The sequence below is a fragment of the Eriocheir sinensis genome, chromosome 70 (genome assembly GCF_024679095.1).
Source record: "Eriocheir sinensis breed Jianghai 21 chromosome 70, ASM2467909v1, whole genome shotgun sequence".
NCBI lineage: Eukaryota > Metazoa > Arthropoda > Malacostraca > Decapoda > Varunidae > Eriocheir > Eriocheir sinensis.
The window spans coordinates 2,037,357-2,054,856 of NC_066578.1; the positions used below are offsets into that span (position 1 = coordinate 2,037,357).

The following is a 17,500-nucleotide window of genomic DNA, read 5'->3' on the forward strand; positions in this document are numbered from 1 at the left end:
TCTATCTATCTATCTACCTTTCCCTCTATGCCATCTATCTATATTTACGCTCAATAACAGCCCTATCAAATCCCTTTCATCTCCCTCGTTTATCACAGCAAACAATCTTTTTTAGACCTGCACTCTCTTGTTACCTTCCCTGCCAAACACCGCCTTCTCTACCCTTCTCTATCATTACTCTACCTTGAGGGGCTATTACACTGGGCAAATTTTCCGTGGATCTTCAGTCAAACCACGATTTCCGCTGGTGTGGTTCTCATTTGTTTCTTGTTATTGCTGATGATGATGGTGAGTAATACCGTCGTCATTCAAGAAACTCTACCGTAGCTTTGGGAGATCGTGGACACGTCAGAAAACCACGGAAATATGAGAAGCATGCCAGCGGAAATCGTGGTTTGACTGAAGATCCACGGAAAATTTGCCCAGTGTAACAGCCTCGTTATAGCTCCTCCCGAAATTGACCTCTCTTTCGGCCACCTCTTTGGATTCTTTTTGTGAGCAGCGAGTAGCGGGCTCTTTTTTATTATTGTTTACTTTTTATTGTGCCCTTGAGGTGTCTCCTTTGTTGTAAAAAATAATAATAATAATATTAGTATCCCCCTGTCTTCCTCCCCGGCGCCCATGTCTGCTATCATCCTCCCCTTTTTCCTTCCTCCCTTCCTTCCGTCCTCCCTTCCCATCGACCGCTGCCTGACCTTTTAACGCTCCTACCATCGACCGCGGGGGCTAATTACGTTGTAGTCAATATTTTCCTTACAGTTTTTCATTATCGTGTTCCCCGTCCTACGTGACCCTAATAGTGATGATCTTACAAGCTCTTTATAGTTTGTGATAAGCATCGATTTTCTTCTGTTTCGCTCGATCATCTTTTCAGTTTTCTTTTTCTCCTTGCAGTATGCTCGGTGGGACTTTTGGGAGTGCAGGCGGCGGGTGAGTGAAGCAACGTTCCCTGTTAGTTAGTTAGTTAATATTCTTTCCTTCTTTCTAGTCATTCTAAATAGTCTTTTATACAACCCCCCCAAAAAAAATTAAAAAGATAGATATGTAGAGAGAATGAAGGTAATGGGGTACGCGGTGGCTGAGTGGTTAGCGTGCTGGTCTCACATTCACCACGCTATGGACAACGTCGGTTCGAGTCCCCACGCTCCCACCTGGGATTTTTCAGTCACCGCCGAGTGGCCTAAGAGTACCCACATGCTGTCCTGAAGACCACCCATCACCGGACTTTAGAAGAAACCGTCCAAGAATGAGTTCCGGGCGGCAGCATGAGCCAAGAAAAGATGGCGCCACTATAAAAATTGCCTGCGCCATGACGGGCTTGGGGCGTCCACCAGGCCCCTGAAGAAAGCCTACCGGCGCTATAGGATGAGATGTAAAAAAATAAAAAATAAAAATAAAAAGCTGTTGGATACGCATCTTCCTTATGGGGAGGCGGTGCATGGGTGAGAAGTCAGCGTGCCCGCGCGGTATTCTGGAGGACCAGGGTTCAAGCTCCGCCCGCCGCTACAAGCTCACAAATTTCAGTCATCGCCGAGTGGCTTAACCTTATTCGATATCCGAGGGGGTACATATCTGGCCTCCCCTCAATTTATATACCCCCCCCTTTTTGTTTTATACTTTCCAATAACTTCTTTTCACTATTTATTCATTATTGTTTTACACTATTGATTCGGTACCAGTACTTAGTGTTCAAGAGCGTTACCGTTGTTCAGATGAGTACAATGCTAGGTGTTACGAGAGCGAAAATTTGAAAACGTCAGATCGGATAGGGTTAAGACCATCTACCAACTCACTCTAGCGCAACTCTTTAATTAAAAAGCATCAAGTGGGGCTCCGGGGGGCCAGCATGAGCCCAACAAGAATGGTGCCACTATAAAATACACTTACCTGTGCCATTAATGCGCTGAGGCCGACTAACAGGCGCCACCAAGAAGGCTTACTGGCTCTATAGGCCCAACGTAAAAAATGCAATCACACCACCGCCATTGAAACTCCAACAACAATCACTGCAAATAAGTCTCAGCCCCATACCGGCCCCTCTCAGCCCCCTACCGCCCCCTCTCAGCCCCCTACCGCCCCCTCTCATACCCTACCGCCCCCTCTCAGCCCCCTACCGCCTCCTCTCATACCCTACCGCCCCCTCTCAGCCCCCTACCGCCCCCTCTCAGCCCCCTACCGCCCCCTCTCAGCCCCCTACCGCCCCCTCTCAGCCCCCTACCGCCCTTGCCGCTCCCCCCCAACACAAGGGACTCCCACACTCACGCGATGGTCTTTCCCTTGCCGGGTTCAGAGCGTCGATAATCTTGCTGCAGCTCCTCCCAGCCGACGGGGTAGAGTCGGCCCGGGGGTAGTCTTTCGTAGAACTTCTCCTTTGGTTTCTGAGCTTGTGCGCGGCGACCCAGCACCGCCAACGTCAGCACCGCCGTCAGGAGCACCACGCCATGTCGCCGGAGGACACCCATGGCAGGAGGGAGGAGGGAGACGCTCAGAACACGACGAGTACCACCATCATACACCAATGTCGAGTTTATCTGCAAAGGGAGACAAGACGCATTGATGTACTCTCCACACGAGTCATCGACATACACACCTGAGCTCATATTCACACCTGCACGTTCGCCTCAACACCTGTATATACACCGCAAAACACAGGTGTGCCGCCACTTTCACTCGTCTTGTATTCGTGTGTACGTGTGCGTGTGCGTGTGTGTGTGTGTGTGTGTGTGTGTGTGTGTGTGTGTGTGTGTGTATGTGTTGATAGTGATGTATAGCCAAAAGTCCGCATTAGCTCCTGAACTGTCTATTTCTCTGTATCTCTCTTTCTGTTCTGTCTTACGTATTTTTTTCTCTTTCCCCTCTTCTGTTCTGTGTGTGTGTGTGTGTGTGTGTGTGTGTGTGTGTGTGTGTGTGTTAGCAGGACTGGTCTCAAAACAAGGTCCAGGTCGCCGCGCCAGTGTCCGGGACTTGTTTGTCGTGCGTTCAGGATGAGCGGCACGCTTGTACGAGGACTCTCTTACCGCCGATTATAATACTGATGATGGAGATGATGATGATGATGATAATTAATATGAGGAGGACGACTACAACAAAAACACCAGCAACAACATTAATAAACGCGTCAAGAATAAAAAAAAAAAAAATAACAATAAAATTACCAAACTCGATAACGATAAAAAACGTGCTAACAACAACAACAACAGCAACAACAACAACAACAACAACAACAACAACAACAACAACAACAACAACAACAACAACAACAACAGAAACACCAACAACAACAACAACAGCAGCAAACGCATTAACAACAAAGATATGAATAATTAACAAACACAGAAGCAATTAAAAAAAAAACGTTCAAATAACAATGACCAAAAAAACAATAAAAAGAACAACGAAGAATAAAAGTCAATTCCACATCATTTGCAACATCAGTGTGTGTGTGTGTGTGTGTGTGTGTGTGTGTGTGTCAGCGGTACTCAGGCTCTGCGGTGCTGACCTCAGGATGGTAGGGTCGCACCACAGGCCGCTATGATGGAATTTCCCGTTTTGCTAAGGCGATCAATTGTGGCAAACCTACAAGCGTGGAGTGTGTGTGTGTGTGTGTGTGTGTGTGTGTGTGTGTGTGTGTGTTACCAAATTGCTTTTACCTAATATGTTTTTACAGACTAAGTCAAGCTTATAGTATAGTGTTCCTCCCTCCCGTCTTCTCAAACTGCTTTATCATATTTTCCTTTAAACTGTGAATGTGGTTGTTGTTGTTGTTTTTTGTTTTTTTTGCACAAACCTTATGTAGCTAATATATTCCAGTGACTTATTTTTCTGTCTATGAAGATGAATATTCTCACAATCTTCTTTATTTTTATTTAGTTTTGTGCTGTGCTGTCTTATATGTATATCTCTAGGTACAATATATACATTACTGACATCTATATCCTTCTCTTTAATATTTTTTTTATATATCGCATTATAATATCGCCTCTTTTTTTCCTCTCTTGTCTAGTGTTGTTATTTTATCTATTATTCTCAAGGTACAATATATACATTACTGACATCTATATCCTTCTCTTTAATGTTTTTCTTATATATCGCATTATAATATCGCCTCTTTTTTTCCTCTCTTGTCTAGTGTTGTTATTTTATCTATTATTCTCAAGGTACAATATATACATTACTGACATCTATATCCTTCTCTTTAATGTTTTTCTTATATATCGCATTATAATATCGCCTCTTTTTTTCCTCTCCTGTCTTGTGTTGTTATTTTATTTATTATTCTCTAGGTACAATATATACATTACTGACATCTATATCCTTCTCTATAATATTTTTTTTTATATATCGCATGATCATATTGCCTCTATTTTCTTCTCCTGTCTAGTGTTGGTAATCGTAGTTTTTCAAGTCATTCATCGCAACCACAATCTCAGTAATTCTCAGCAACTCTTAACTGCAATCTCTCGTAACTACAATCTCTCATAACAACCATCTCTCGTAACAACCATCTCTCGTAACTATAATCTCGCAAGAACCATCTCTCGTAACTATAATCTCGCAAGAACCATCTCTCGTAACTACAATCTCTCGTAAACAACAATCTCGTAACTACAATCTCGCAAACTACAATCCCGTAACTACAATCTCGCAAACTACAACCCCGTAACTACAATCTCCCGTAACTACAATCTCTCGTAAACTACAATCTCGCAAAACTACAATCTCGTAAACTACAATCTCTCTCAACTACAATCTCTCGTAACTATAATTTCTCGTAACTATAATTTTTCATATCTACAATCTCGTAACTACACTCGTAAGTACAGTCTCGTAACTACAATCTCGTAAATTACAATCTCGCAAAACTACAATCTCGAAAACTACAATCTCTCTTAACTACAATCTCTCGTAACTATAATTTCTCGTAACTATAATTTTTCATATCTACAATCTCGTAACTACACAATAAGTACAGTCTCGTAACTACAATCTCGTACACTACAATCTCGTACACTACAATCTCCTATTCTTGGCACTCATCTTACGGCTGTTCTTAGTAACCCTTCTCAATCTTCTAAACATGCATATACGTGTGTGAGTGTGTGAGTGTGTGTGTGGGGAGTGGTGTTCGTAGTATGTGCAGCACGGCGGTGGTTTGGGGGTGGCGCGGGGTGTACTGTATACCGCTGCCCAGCACACGATGTCATAACAACACTATAAGCGGCCACCGTAGCCCTGCATACAGAGGCGCTGTTTGGCCGGCACTGTGGATGCGCGTGCCTCGCTCCGTGCGCCACCGAGCTCTCCGTCACCCTCCATCAGAACGGTTATATAATTGAGAGCGGTGAGTAGCGGGCTTATTTTTTCTCGGCACTCATTTTGTTGCCCTTGAGCCGTCTCCTTTACCTTAAAAATGAATAAATAAAAGGAGAAATAGCAATCAGACTAGAAGCAGTAACATAGGTAATTATATAAAAAGTAGCGGTAATAAAAGTAAGAGTAGTTATTGAAGTAGTAGCAACAGATATAGTAGTAGTAATAAAAGTATCGGGAATAATAAAAGTCGTAATAAAGTAGGATTTGTAATATAAGTAATAGTAATGTGAATAGAAGTAGTAGTAGTAGCCTATCAAAGTCAGCCATCAGAGAGGTTATGTAATGGTAATGAAAGGAGAATAGTAATAAAAGTAGAAGTAGACGAAAATAACGGTAGTAACAAAAGTAGAAGTGATAAGAAAAGTAGTGATAATAGGTAGAAGTAGACAATAATAGGTAAAAGTAGACAAACGTAAAAGTAGTAACACAAGTAGAAGTAGAAACAAAAGTAGACAAAGAAATAGACAATAATAGGTAGAAGTAGAAACAAAGTAGAAGCAGAGGTAGAAGTAGAAACAAAAGTAGACAAAGAAAGACAATATTAGGTAGAAGTAGACACAAAGTAGAAGTAGAAGTAGAAGTAGAAACAAAAGTAGACAAAGAAGTAGACAATAATAGGTAGAAGCAGAAACAAAGTAGAAGTAGAAGTAGAAACAAAAGTAGACAAAGAAGTAGACAATAACAGGTAAAAGTAGAACAAAGTAGAAGTAGAAAGTAGACAATAATAGGTAGAAGTAGACAAACGTGACAGTAGTAACATAAGTAGAAGTAGAAACAAAAGTAGACAAAGAAGTAGACAATAATAGGTAGAAGTAGAAACAAAGTAGAAGCAGAAGTAGAAGTAGAAACAAAAGTAGACAAAGAAATAGACAATAATAGGTAGAAGTAGAAACAAAGTAGAAGTAGAAGTAGAAGTAGAAACAAAAGTAGACAAAGAAGTAGACAATAATAGGTAGAAGTAGACAAACGTGACAGTAGTAACACAAGTAGAAGTAGAAACAAAAGTAGACAAAGAAGTAGACAATAATAGGTAGAAGTAGAAACAAAGTAGAAGTAGAAGTAGAAACAAAAGTAGACAAAGAAGTAGACAATAATTGGTAGGAGTAGACAAACGTAACAGTAGTAACACAAGTAGAAGTAGACACAAAAGTAGAAGTGATCAGAAAAGTAGTGATAATAGAAGTAGCAATAAATGTAGAAGTAATGACAGAAGTAGAAGCGATAAGAAAAGTAGTAATAAAGTATTGTAGTAAGATATTTAGAAGTGGTAATAAAAGTAGAACACGTTGTAGTAGTAATTGGTATTAGTATTAGTACACGTGTTATTATTTTCAATTTTAGTAGTGATGGCAGTAGTAGTAGTAGTAGTAGTAGTAGTAGTAGTAGTAGTAGTAGTAGTAGAAAAAGTAGTAGTAGTTTGGTTCTCTTCATTTGTCTTCCTTCTCATCTTTCTCCTTTCTCTTCTTCTTCTTCTTCTTCTTCTTCTTCTTCTTCTTCTTCCTCTTTCTCTTCTTCTTTCTCATTCTCTTCTTCTTTCTCTTTTTCTCTTCTTCTTTTATGTAGTAGAAAAAAGTAGTAGTAGTAGTAGTATTTGATAGTACGAAAAATGACGAAGCAGTGTCTAATGGTCAGCGCACTGGAGCCGAGGAGTGGAGTGTTCGTGTTGCGTCCTGCCAACAGCTACTACGAGTATTTGCTGCCTCCGCCGAGTGACAGAAGGTGGTCCACGCAGCCAGTCACCTCATTCCGGCTGTGGCTTCAATCATACAGACCATCGTGTTTACCAAGCGAGAAAAGGGAGAAAAAGTGTCACCGCTACTAATCTGCCGGTCACAAGTGTTCTTCATATGGTCATAAAAGAGCTACAAGGCAGTGTATACTTAGATATGTGTTCTGGATCTGGATCTGAATATTAATGCGCAGTGCACCTGTACAGATGCATAACACGCATATTTGTGTTGGTTGTTGGGGGGACGGGGGAGCCGAGTGTGCAGGGGAGGGAAGTGAATCAAGTGTAATTGTTAGTGTTGGTGTGTTGTGGTAACAAAAGAGTGTGTATTTTTTTTCTGAATGAGTCTATTGTACCGCAGTCTAAAATCTGTTGAGGGAGGCTGTTCCAGTCACGTATGGTGCGTGGAAAGTATGAGTGCTTGTGTGCGTCAGTGTTAGTGTGATATGTTTGGTATTTATGGATGTGTGTGTTACGAGTACGTTGACTGTTCGCGTTGTGTAGGTATGTTTCTGGGTCAATAAGATAATAATAATGATAATAATAATAATAATAATAATAATAATAATAATAATAATAATAATAATAATAATAATAATAATAATAATAATAATAATAATAATAATAATAATAATAATAATAATAACAATAATAATAATAATAATAATAATAATAACAATAATAATGTGTAAAATAAATAATACTGGCGGACAAAAGCAACAAGGACAAAACAGGCACATAATTCTCAAATACTTGCAACAACTAACGAACGAAATAACGGAGGCGACAACAGAACTCCGGAAGTATCAACAACAACGCCGAAGAACTTCAAAGCAAACACCTCCATCAACACACTTACTCCGAAAAAAAGGAGTAAATAAATAGACTGTCGCTTCTGTTCCACTTTTCACCGTTGCTGGATCTCGTAAGCTCTATATGTGTCTCGGCAGCACCTCCCCGCTAGAAGGCTGTCACCTGGTCCATTGCCGCGTTGTGGTGCCGCGGGGTAATGGCTGCAGGTGTTAAAACATCTATGAACAACACCAAACTCTGTAATACATAGCAAAGTGAGCAGAAACTGATTTATCGCCACATACCGTTCCCTTCGCACGGTCGAGCACACGGACCGACACAGTCACCCTTCATCAGTATTTTCGAATCCCTTTTAGCATGTGCGAAGATGATCGGTAAACACGGCGGCTGGCGGGCGGGATAAACAGAGAGTTCGATTGCTAGGCAGCGGGTGGCCGGCAGGGGCGTCTCCTCCGACTGCAAACCGCCCAAGATCAGGTAAACAAAGTTGTTAGTCCGTAAGTCAGGTGCGAGGCGTCGGGTCGGGGAGTGAATGGCGACTCCCGGAGAGAGACATTAGAGGGAGGCACGGGAGGGAGGGGGAGGTGGCGGGGTAGGGAGGGGCGAGTCCATGTCCCCATACCATTTTTCCTTCCTTTTCCCTACGACATCTACGTGGTGAAGCGGTTAGCACTTCTAGCTTCGAATCTACGGGTCTGAAGGCTGTATTTTAAGACACCATCGCTTCTCACATCAACTATTTCTAAAGGTCAAAGAGGGGATCAATCTGGTTTTCATGAGTGTTTTTTAAGGTTCACGGCACAGAAGAAGGGTCAAACTACCACCAGGGTCATAAAACTACCCCTGGAGAGGCCTACAGCTCCTACGAAAGCCATGTCAAATATGTGAACTTGGACGACGAAATGTTTCAAAATACGACCCTCAGTGAGTTCGACGTGCAGCCCTCCCAGCTGTTCATCCTCCCTTGAGACCTGATCGATAAATGGGTGCCTGGGGAAACATGGGGAAGGTTAACTGTGGCAACCCGGATGTCACGCTGGCCCTGTGTCCCGCGGTAATGGGTTACTTCCCCCGCAGGCTCAACGGCTAGTGTGACGGAGATGAGCACCGAGTTCACGCGCAGCTTGAGGGTACGCTCCCCAATATTACCTTTATCTTTTCCCCTTTTCCCTGTTCCCATCATCCCTCTCTCTTATCGCTCCTCTTCTTCCTCGTCTCTCTTTTTAATGCCGAAACACACACACACACACACACACACACATCCAAACTGACACACACACATACACACACATACATACGTACATACACACACACATACGAATACAAACCAACCAAGCACACACACACACACACACACACACACACACACACACACACACACACACACACACACACACTTTTCCTCCCCCCCCCTCCCCCAAAACACACAAATACTACATTCTCCGACATTTGACCTCATAATTGTACCGTATACATTTTACCCAGAAAGGAAACTGCAAGAAAGGCTTATTGAAGTAATGCTGCCCCTCCAGGATTTTGGTTCAGTGAGCAGCCCAGCAGGACATTCCATCCTCGGAGAGCCCACCAAGAAGCCCTTTCCTTCGTGCAGTGACCCAGACTCTCCAACATTCCGGGGCCTGTACACACACATCTGGTGAGGCTTTGGTAGAGGTTGTGTTAGTATTTCCATGGAGAGTTTTAGGAGCAACACGATAGGGCTTTCATTTTTTTACGTTTCACCTATGGCGCCGGTAATCTTTCTTGGTGGGCCTGGTGGTCGGTCCCAGCCTGTTATGGCGCAGGCATGTGCTTATAGTGGCGCCATCTTGCTTGACTCATGCTGCCTCCCGGAGCTAATCTTTGATCCTCATTTTAGAGAGAATCTCGAGTCCGGGTTGATACGTGGTCTTCAGGACAGCACGTTGGTAGTCTCAGGCCACTCGGCGGTGACTGAAACATCGCCAGCCTGTTTTTTTAGCCGCGAGCGGAACGCGAACCTGCGTCCTCCTGAACGGCGTGCCTGCACGCTGACCACTCAGCCACCGCCTCCCCAAATTTGACAAGGCTTCTGCACAATGAATGTGAAGAACACTCATGAGAACCGACCCATCGTGTGGCCTTTGGAAATAGTTGGTGTGTGTGTGTGTGTGTGTGTGTGTGTGTGTGTGTGTGAGAGAGAGAGAGAGAGAGAGAGAGAGAGAGAGAGAGAGAGAGAGAGAGAGAGAGAGAGAGAGAGAGAGAGAGAGAGAGAGAGAGAGAGAGAGAGAGAGAAATTGGACAAACTACATCCCCTACCTACTTTTATGAATAAACACAAAACTTTTCATAATGTTTGGCCAAAAAGGATTCAGTACAGGATTGAGAAAGGTGATATCGGGGGAGGCTTCGAACTAAATTAATCGTAGTGTGCCAGAAGCGGGTTAAACATCACGAGGGAATGTGAAATCATATCCGGAGTAACGAGTTTTGCCATGAGAGGAGAAATTGACACCAGTAAGTTGATGATTTTGCTGGAAGTGAAAGTAAATTGCTTGTCATAGAGGCCGCTTGCAGGCACGGGGACGCTCGGGGCTTGTGAGGAGAACTAGGGTCATTTTCTTAAACACTTCAGCACTCAAACATTATTTCTAATACTGTTTTCGTAGGAGTTTTGAGCATTTCCAGGAATAGTTTAATGACCCTGGTGGTAGACTGACCCTTTTTCTGTACCATGACCCGACAAAATCATTCAATATGACACGGTTTTCGTAGGAGTTTTGAGCATTTCCAGGGGTAGTTTAATGACCCTGGTGGTAGACTGACCCTTCTTCTGTACCATGACCCGACAAAATCACTCAATATGACACGGTTTTCGTAGGAGTTTTGAGCATTTCCAGGGGTAGTTTAATGACCCTGGTGGTAGACTGACCCATCTTCTGTACCATGACCCGACAAAATCACTCAATATGACATGGTTTTCGTAGGAGTTTTGAGGATTTCCAGGGATAGTTTAATGACCCTGGTGGTAGACTGACCCTTCTTCTGTACCATGACCCGACAAAATCACTCAATATGACACGGTTTTCGTAGGGGTTTTGAGCATTTCCAGGGATAGTTTAATGACCCTGGTGGTAGACTGACCCTTCTTCTGTACCATGACCCGACAAAATCATTCAATATGACACGGTTTTCGTAGGAGTTTTGAGCATTTCCAGGGGTAGTTTAATGACCCTGGTGGTAGTTTGACCCTCCTTCTGTACCATGACCCGACAAAATCACTCAATAATACACGGTTTTCGTAGGAGTTTTGAGCATTTCCAGGGGTAGTTTAATGACCCTGGTGGTAGTCTGACCCTTCTTCTGTACCATGACCCGACAAAATCACTCAATATGACACGGTTTTCGTAGGAGTTTTGAGCATTTCCAGGGGTAGTTTAATGACCCTGGTGGTAGACTGACCCTTCTTCTGTACCATGACCCGACAAAATCACTCCCGGGGCTTGTGGGAGAACTGGGAGGCATACTCTTAAATACTTCGGGGTCCAAGCATTATATTTGACACTGTTTTCGTAGGAATTTTAATGATTTCCAGGGGTAGTTTAATGACCCTGGTGGTAGTTTGGCCCTTCTTCTGTACCATGAACCTATACGAAATCACTCATTGGACTTGTCTAGACCTGTCAAACTATCACTAGGCTCAGAACACTAGACATGGAATACCCACAATCTCTACCAAAGCCTTATCAAATCTGTGTGCGTGTGTGGACCTCGAATTTTTTTTATAACATGGCCTTGCAAATCATTATAACTACAAGCATCAGTAAAAGACGTGTCAAACTATCACTAGGCTCAGAACACTAGACATGGAATACCCACAATCTCTACCAAAGCCTTATCAAATGTGTGTGCGTGTGTGGACCTCGAATTTTTTTTATAACATGGCTTTGCAAATCATAATAACTACAAGCATTAGTAAAAGACTTGTCAAACTATCACTAGGCTCAGAACACTAGGCATGGAATACCCACAATCTCTACCAAAGCCTTATCAAATGTGTGTGCGTGTGTGGACCCCGAATTTTTTTTATAACATGGCCTTGCAAATCATTATAACTTCGACCATCAGTAAAAGACTTGTCAAACTATCACTAGGCTCAGAACACTAGACATGGAATACCCACAATCTCTACCAAAGCCTTATCAAATCTGTGTGCGTGTGTGGACCCCGAATTTTTTTGTATATGGCCTTGAAAATCATAATAACTACAAGCATTAGTAAAAGACTTGTCAAACTATCACTAGGCTCAGAACACTAGACATGGAATACCCACAATCTCTACCAAAGCCTTATCAAATGTGTGTGCGTGTGTGGAACCCGAAATGTTTAATAATAAGGGCCTGCACATCAAAACAACTACGTGCATCAATCAGCCTTCTGTTCTTCACGGGGCAGAGTGGGCGGCGGGCGACAGCGGAGAGGAATTCCTGCCACGCCAGCTCCCGCATCTCTGACGAGGGAGTTTTGCCGCGGGACGGAACACGGCAAGGTTGAACACGCTAAGGTCGCTTCACGCGGCAGTAGGCGGCAACCGGCAGAGGAGAGGAATTCCTGCCACGCCAGTTCCCGCATCTTTGACGAGGAAGCTTTGCCGCGGGACAGAACGCGGCAAGGTTGAGCACGCTAAGGTCGCAATGTGTCAAGATGTTATGATGGTGGTGGTGGCGATGGTCGTGATGGTGGTGGCGATGGTCGTGATGGTGGTGGTTATTATTAGTTTATTATTTTTATTATTATTATTTATCATTGTTCTTTATGTTAGCTTAATCATCTTCGTTATTGTTTTTGTCCTCATCAGTATCATCGTCATCATTTTTTTTGTCATTTCTGGTATGTGAAAATAAGTTACCAGAAAAGAGAGAGAGAGAGAGAAAAAAAAAGAGAGGGAGAGAGAATGAGAGAGAGGGCATTTCCACAGTGGCAGAGGCAGTGAGGTGGTATAGAGGGGGCATACACTATAGCTCCAAGTGGCCCCAGTGTTCATCTCAGTATGGTGGGCAGGAGGATAATGCCGAGGGGAATGATTCGCTAACCTCAGAAAGTCTCATCATAATGGTAGACGGATTACGAGAGCTCAGAAGGGAGTGAATGTGGACAAACCATATGGCGTAACTATAGACCTCAATATATAACCAAGCAATGTGTGGGGGAAGCAGGACTGAAATGGCCTAACTGTGGACCTAACCAAACAATCAAGCAGTGTGTGGGGAAAGGATTGATTGATTATTAGGGGCGTTATGACTTGGCGCCCAAACTGCAAGGTCATATGGCGCCGGATTTAGTGTATTTTAAATGATTTTTGTTTTAAAACTTTATTAAACCGATAAAAAGATAGATAAAAACATGATAAGAAAAACTATCTAAAACCACTTAAAAATTAAAAACGTTACAAAAAATAAACTAATAGAACTATATAAAGCCGGTTAAAAGTAAAATACAAGATAAAAATAACGATAAGAAGTCAACCTGTAGGAAGCCATACACGTCAGTAGGGGAAAGAAACTACCCTAACTACAAACAACAAAACAATCAGTCAGGCAGGAAATGGACGAACCGAACCAAACAACGAAGCAATGTGTGGGGGAAGCAGGAAATGGCCTAACCCCAAACCTAACCAAACAATCTAGCAGTGTGTGGGGGAAAGGAAATACCCTAACTACAAACAACAAAACAATCAGTCAGGCTGGAAATGGCCGACCTATGAACCTGACCAAACAACGAAGCAATGTGTGGGGGAAGCAGGAAATGGGCTAATTGTGGACCTAACCAAACAATCTAGCAGTATGTTAGGGAAAGCAAATACCCTAACTACATACCACAAAACAATCAGTCAAGCAGGAAATGGCCTAACTATGAACCGAACCAAACAACCAAGCAATGTGTGGGGGAAGCAGGAAATGTAAGAGAGGTCAATTTCGGGAGGGGAGTACCGGGTGTCTCGATAACTAACAGAGAAGGAACTATACAGAGAAAGTGTGAAAGGAAGCATGTAGATGAATCAGTAGAAAAACAACGTTACTGCTTGATAATCCCAGAAAAGTGTATAGATGAATGGCCGCAAGAGAGGTCAGTTTCGGGAGAGGAGTACCAGGTGTCTCAATGACTAACAAAGACGGAACTATACAGAGAAAGTGTGAAAGTAAACATGTAAATGAATCAGTATAGAAAAACAACGTTACTGCTTGATAGTCCCAGAAAAGTGTATAGATGAATGGCCGCAAGAGAGGTCAGTTTCGGGAGGGGAGTACCGGGTGTCTCAATGACTAACAGAGAAAGTGTGAAAGGAAGCATGTAGATGAATCAGTAGAAAAACAACGGAGAGGAGTACCAGGTGTCTCGATAACTAACAGAGAAAGTGTGAAAGTAAACATGTAAATGAATCAGTATAGAAAAACAACGTTACTGCTTGATAATCCCAGAAAAGTGTATAGATGAATGGCCGCAAGAGAGGTCAGTTTCGGGAGGGGAGTACTGGGTGTCTCAATGACTAACAAAGAAGGAACTATACAGAGAAAGTGTGAAAGTAAACATGTAAATGAATCAGTATAGTAAAAAACAACGTTACTGCTTAATAATCCCAGAAGAGTGTATAGATGAATGGCCGCAAGATAGGTCAGTTTCGGGAGAGGAGTACCAGGTGTCTCGATAACTAACAGAGAAAGTGTGAAAGTAAACATGTAAATGAATCAGTATAGAAAAACAACGTTACTGCTTGATAATCCCAGAAAAGTGTATAGATGAATGGCCGCAAGAGAGGTCAGTTTCGGGAAGGGAGTACCAGGTGTCTCGATAACTAACAGAGAAGGAACTAAAAGGAGAAAGTGTGAAAGTAAATCAGTAGAAAAACAACGTTACTGCTTGATATTCCGTAAACAGGGTAACAAATAATGATCTAGTACGAAACGCCTGAGAGAGCCGAGAAACACACCGATCAAGGACAAACACGCGCTGCCAACTCAGGCCACGTAAAGGAGGTCAGAAAGAGAACAGAAATGAGCTGGATCGCTTTTGGTAAACAGGGTAATATTATGAATAGCAACCCGCCGCCCTCCCTGAAGAGAAAGGCATACAATCAACGCATCATGCCAATCCTCACAATGCAATTTTTTATATTTTTTTTACAACAAAGGAGACAGCTCAAGGCACAAAAAAAAAGGAAACAATAATAAAAAAAAGCCCGCTACTCGCTGCTCCTAAAAAAAAGTATCAAATAAGATGGCCGAAAGAGAGGTCAAATTCGGGAGGAGAGGTGTCCTGATACCCTCCTCTTGAAAGAGTTCAAGTCGTAGGCAGGAGGAAATACAGATGAAGTAAGATTGTTTCACCACCAAAAGCTCACCAAAAGCGTTCCATCCCATTCTTATTCTCTGCACGAGCTGTTTCTTTGATATTTGTCCTCTACTCTGTGAAGCGCTTCGATGACTAAGATGATTCACGGGTTAAGAAACTTGCCTTACGGAGAAAGACTCAAACAATTAAACTTGCATTTTCTAGAAAGGCCAAGGGTGCGAGGTGACTTGTTAGAGGCTTATAAATGGATGAAGGGCTTTAGTAAGATAGATATTAGTAAGGTTCTGATGGTAAGAGAATCGGGTAGGACACGTAGTAATGGGTTTAAAGTGGATACATTCAGATTCAAAAGGGACATAGGCAAAAACTGGTTCACTAACACAGTGGTAGATGAATGGAACAGGCTGGGCAGTCATGTTGTGAGTGCCAATACAATAGTCACATTCAAAAATAGATTAGGCATGTTCATGGACAGTGATATTAGGTGGGGTTAGGTTCACAGGAGCTTATGTTCACAGGAGCTTATGTTCACAGGAGCTTATGTTCACAGGAGCTTATGTTCACAGGAGCTTATGTTCACAGGAGTTTAGGTTCACAGGAGCTTATGTTCACAGGAGCTTTATGTTCACAGGAGCTTATGTTCACAGGAGCTTATGTTCACAGGAGCTTATGTTCACAGGAGCTTATGTTCACAGGAGCTTATGTTCACAGGAGCTTATGTTCACAGGAGCTTATGTTCACAGGAGCTTATGTTCACAGGAGCTTATGTTCACAGGAGCTTATGTTCACAGGAGTTTAAGTTCACAGGAGCTTATGTTCACAGGAGTTTAGGTTCACAGGAGCTTATGTTCACAGGAGCTTATGTTCACAGGAGCTTATGTTCACAGGAGCTTATGTTCACGTGTTCACGTGAGTAAACTAATTGGCCGGGTATACATTGTGTTTTGTTTGTTTTGATCTCAGTGAAACGTTTGTAGGGTACATGAGTAAACTAATTGGTCGGATATACATTGTGTTTTGTTTGTTTTGATCTCAGTGAAACGTTTGTAGGGTACGTGAGTAAACTAATTGGCCGGATATTCATTGTCTTTTCTTTGTTTTGATCTTAGTGAAATGTTTGTAGGGCGCAGGGAGAATAATAATTGCTCGGTAGTTCTTTTAAGTCTACTATATTGCCTGTTTTTGTGAATCAATATCATGGTGACGTTTTTCAGGCTCTAAGGACTGAGACTGTAAGCATTTTGCATCAATTTTACTTCGTCCTTACACTGGCGTTAAAGTCTCCCTTGACTATAGAGAACTGGATTACATGTTTCTTTATTGACTTTTCGACACACACACACACACACACACACACACACACACACACACACGTTCACCGATTAGACACACAATTCGGGGACTTCAAAGCAAGACAAACGTGGGAGCGTGCATGCCATCCTCCGCCCCAACAATTACTCCATTAAAACACAGCTCCCAAGACGTCTCACTGCAATATTGAGATCAAAATGCCGAGAAAAACGCGGCCGGCTATTTCACCTCATTGCCATTCTCCCTCACCCGCCCGATATGACCGTAAAGTGACTGCCCAGCGCTGGTCTCCGCTACTATATAGTCGATGAATTACGGATTCCTATCAACCTCGCGGCAAGGCTTTGTGGGGAATGAGAAGAAGAACCAAGGAGTGCTTCCCCGCGTCCCCGCCAACCAGACTGTCGTACTCAGCTATCGTATTCAACACTTTTAGACCCAAACACTGTCGCACCCACACCGATAGCGATACTCATTTTTAGCTAGTTATAATCGTAAAATCGCTAATTATTGATGTTTTTTGCAATTTTTAGGTCAAACCGGAAAATACGGATACCAGATTATCGTACTCAACATATTAGTATTCACCGCCTTCAGACCCAAAAATTGTCGTACTCAACATATTAGTATTCACCGCCTTCAGACCCAAAAATTGTCGTACTCAACATATTAGTATTCACCGCCTTCAGACCCAAAAATTGTCGTACTCAACATATTAGTATTCACCGCCTTCAGACCCAAAAATTGTCGTACTCAACATATTAGTATTCACCGCCTTCAGACCCAAAAATTGTCGTACTCAACATATTAGTATTCACCGCCTTCAGACCCAAAAATTGTCGTACTCAACACATTAGTATTCACCGCCTTCAGACCCAAAAATTGTCGTACTCAACATATTAGTATTCACCGCCTTCAGACCCAAAAATTGTCGTTCTCACACCGACG

At 42.7% G+C, this 17,500-nt stretch overlaps 1 protein-coding gene across 1 annotated transcript in view; it reads right to left on the reverse strand.

Annotated features, from left to right (window-relative positions):
- LOC126988709 (CD109 antigen-like) overlaps nt 1-17,500 on the reverse strand; it is a gene marked incomplete at its 3' end in the record, with an annotated part of 123,160 nt that overhangs the window by 50,136 nt on the left and 55,524 nt on the right. The window contains 1 exon segment of the mRNA XM_050847066.1: nt 2,263-2,531. Coding sequence (XP_050703023.1) covers nt 2,263-2,462 — 200 coding nt within the window.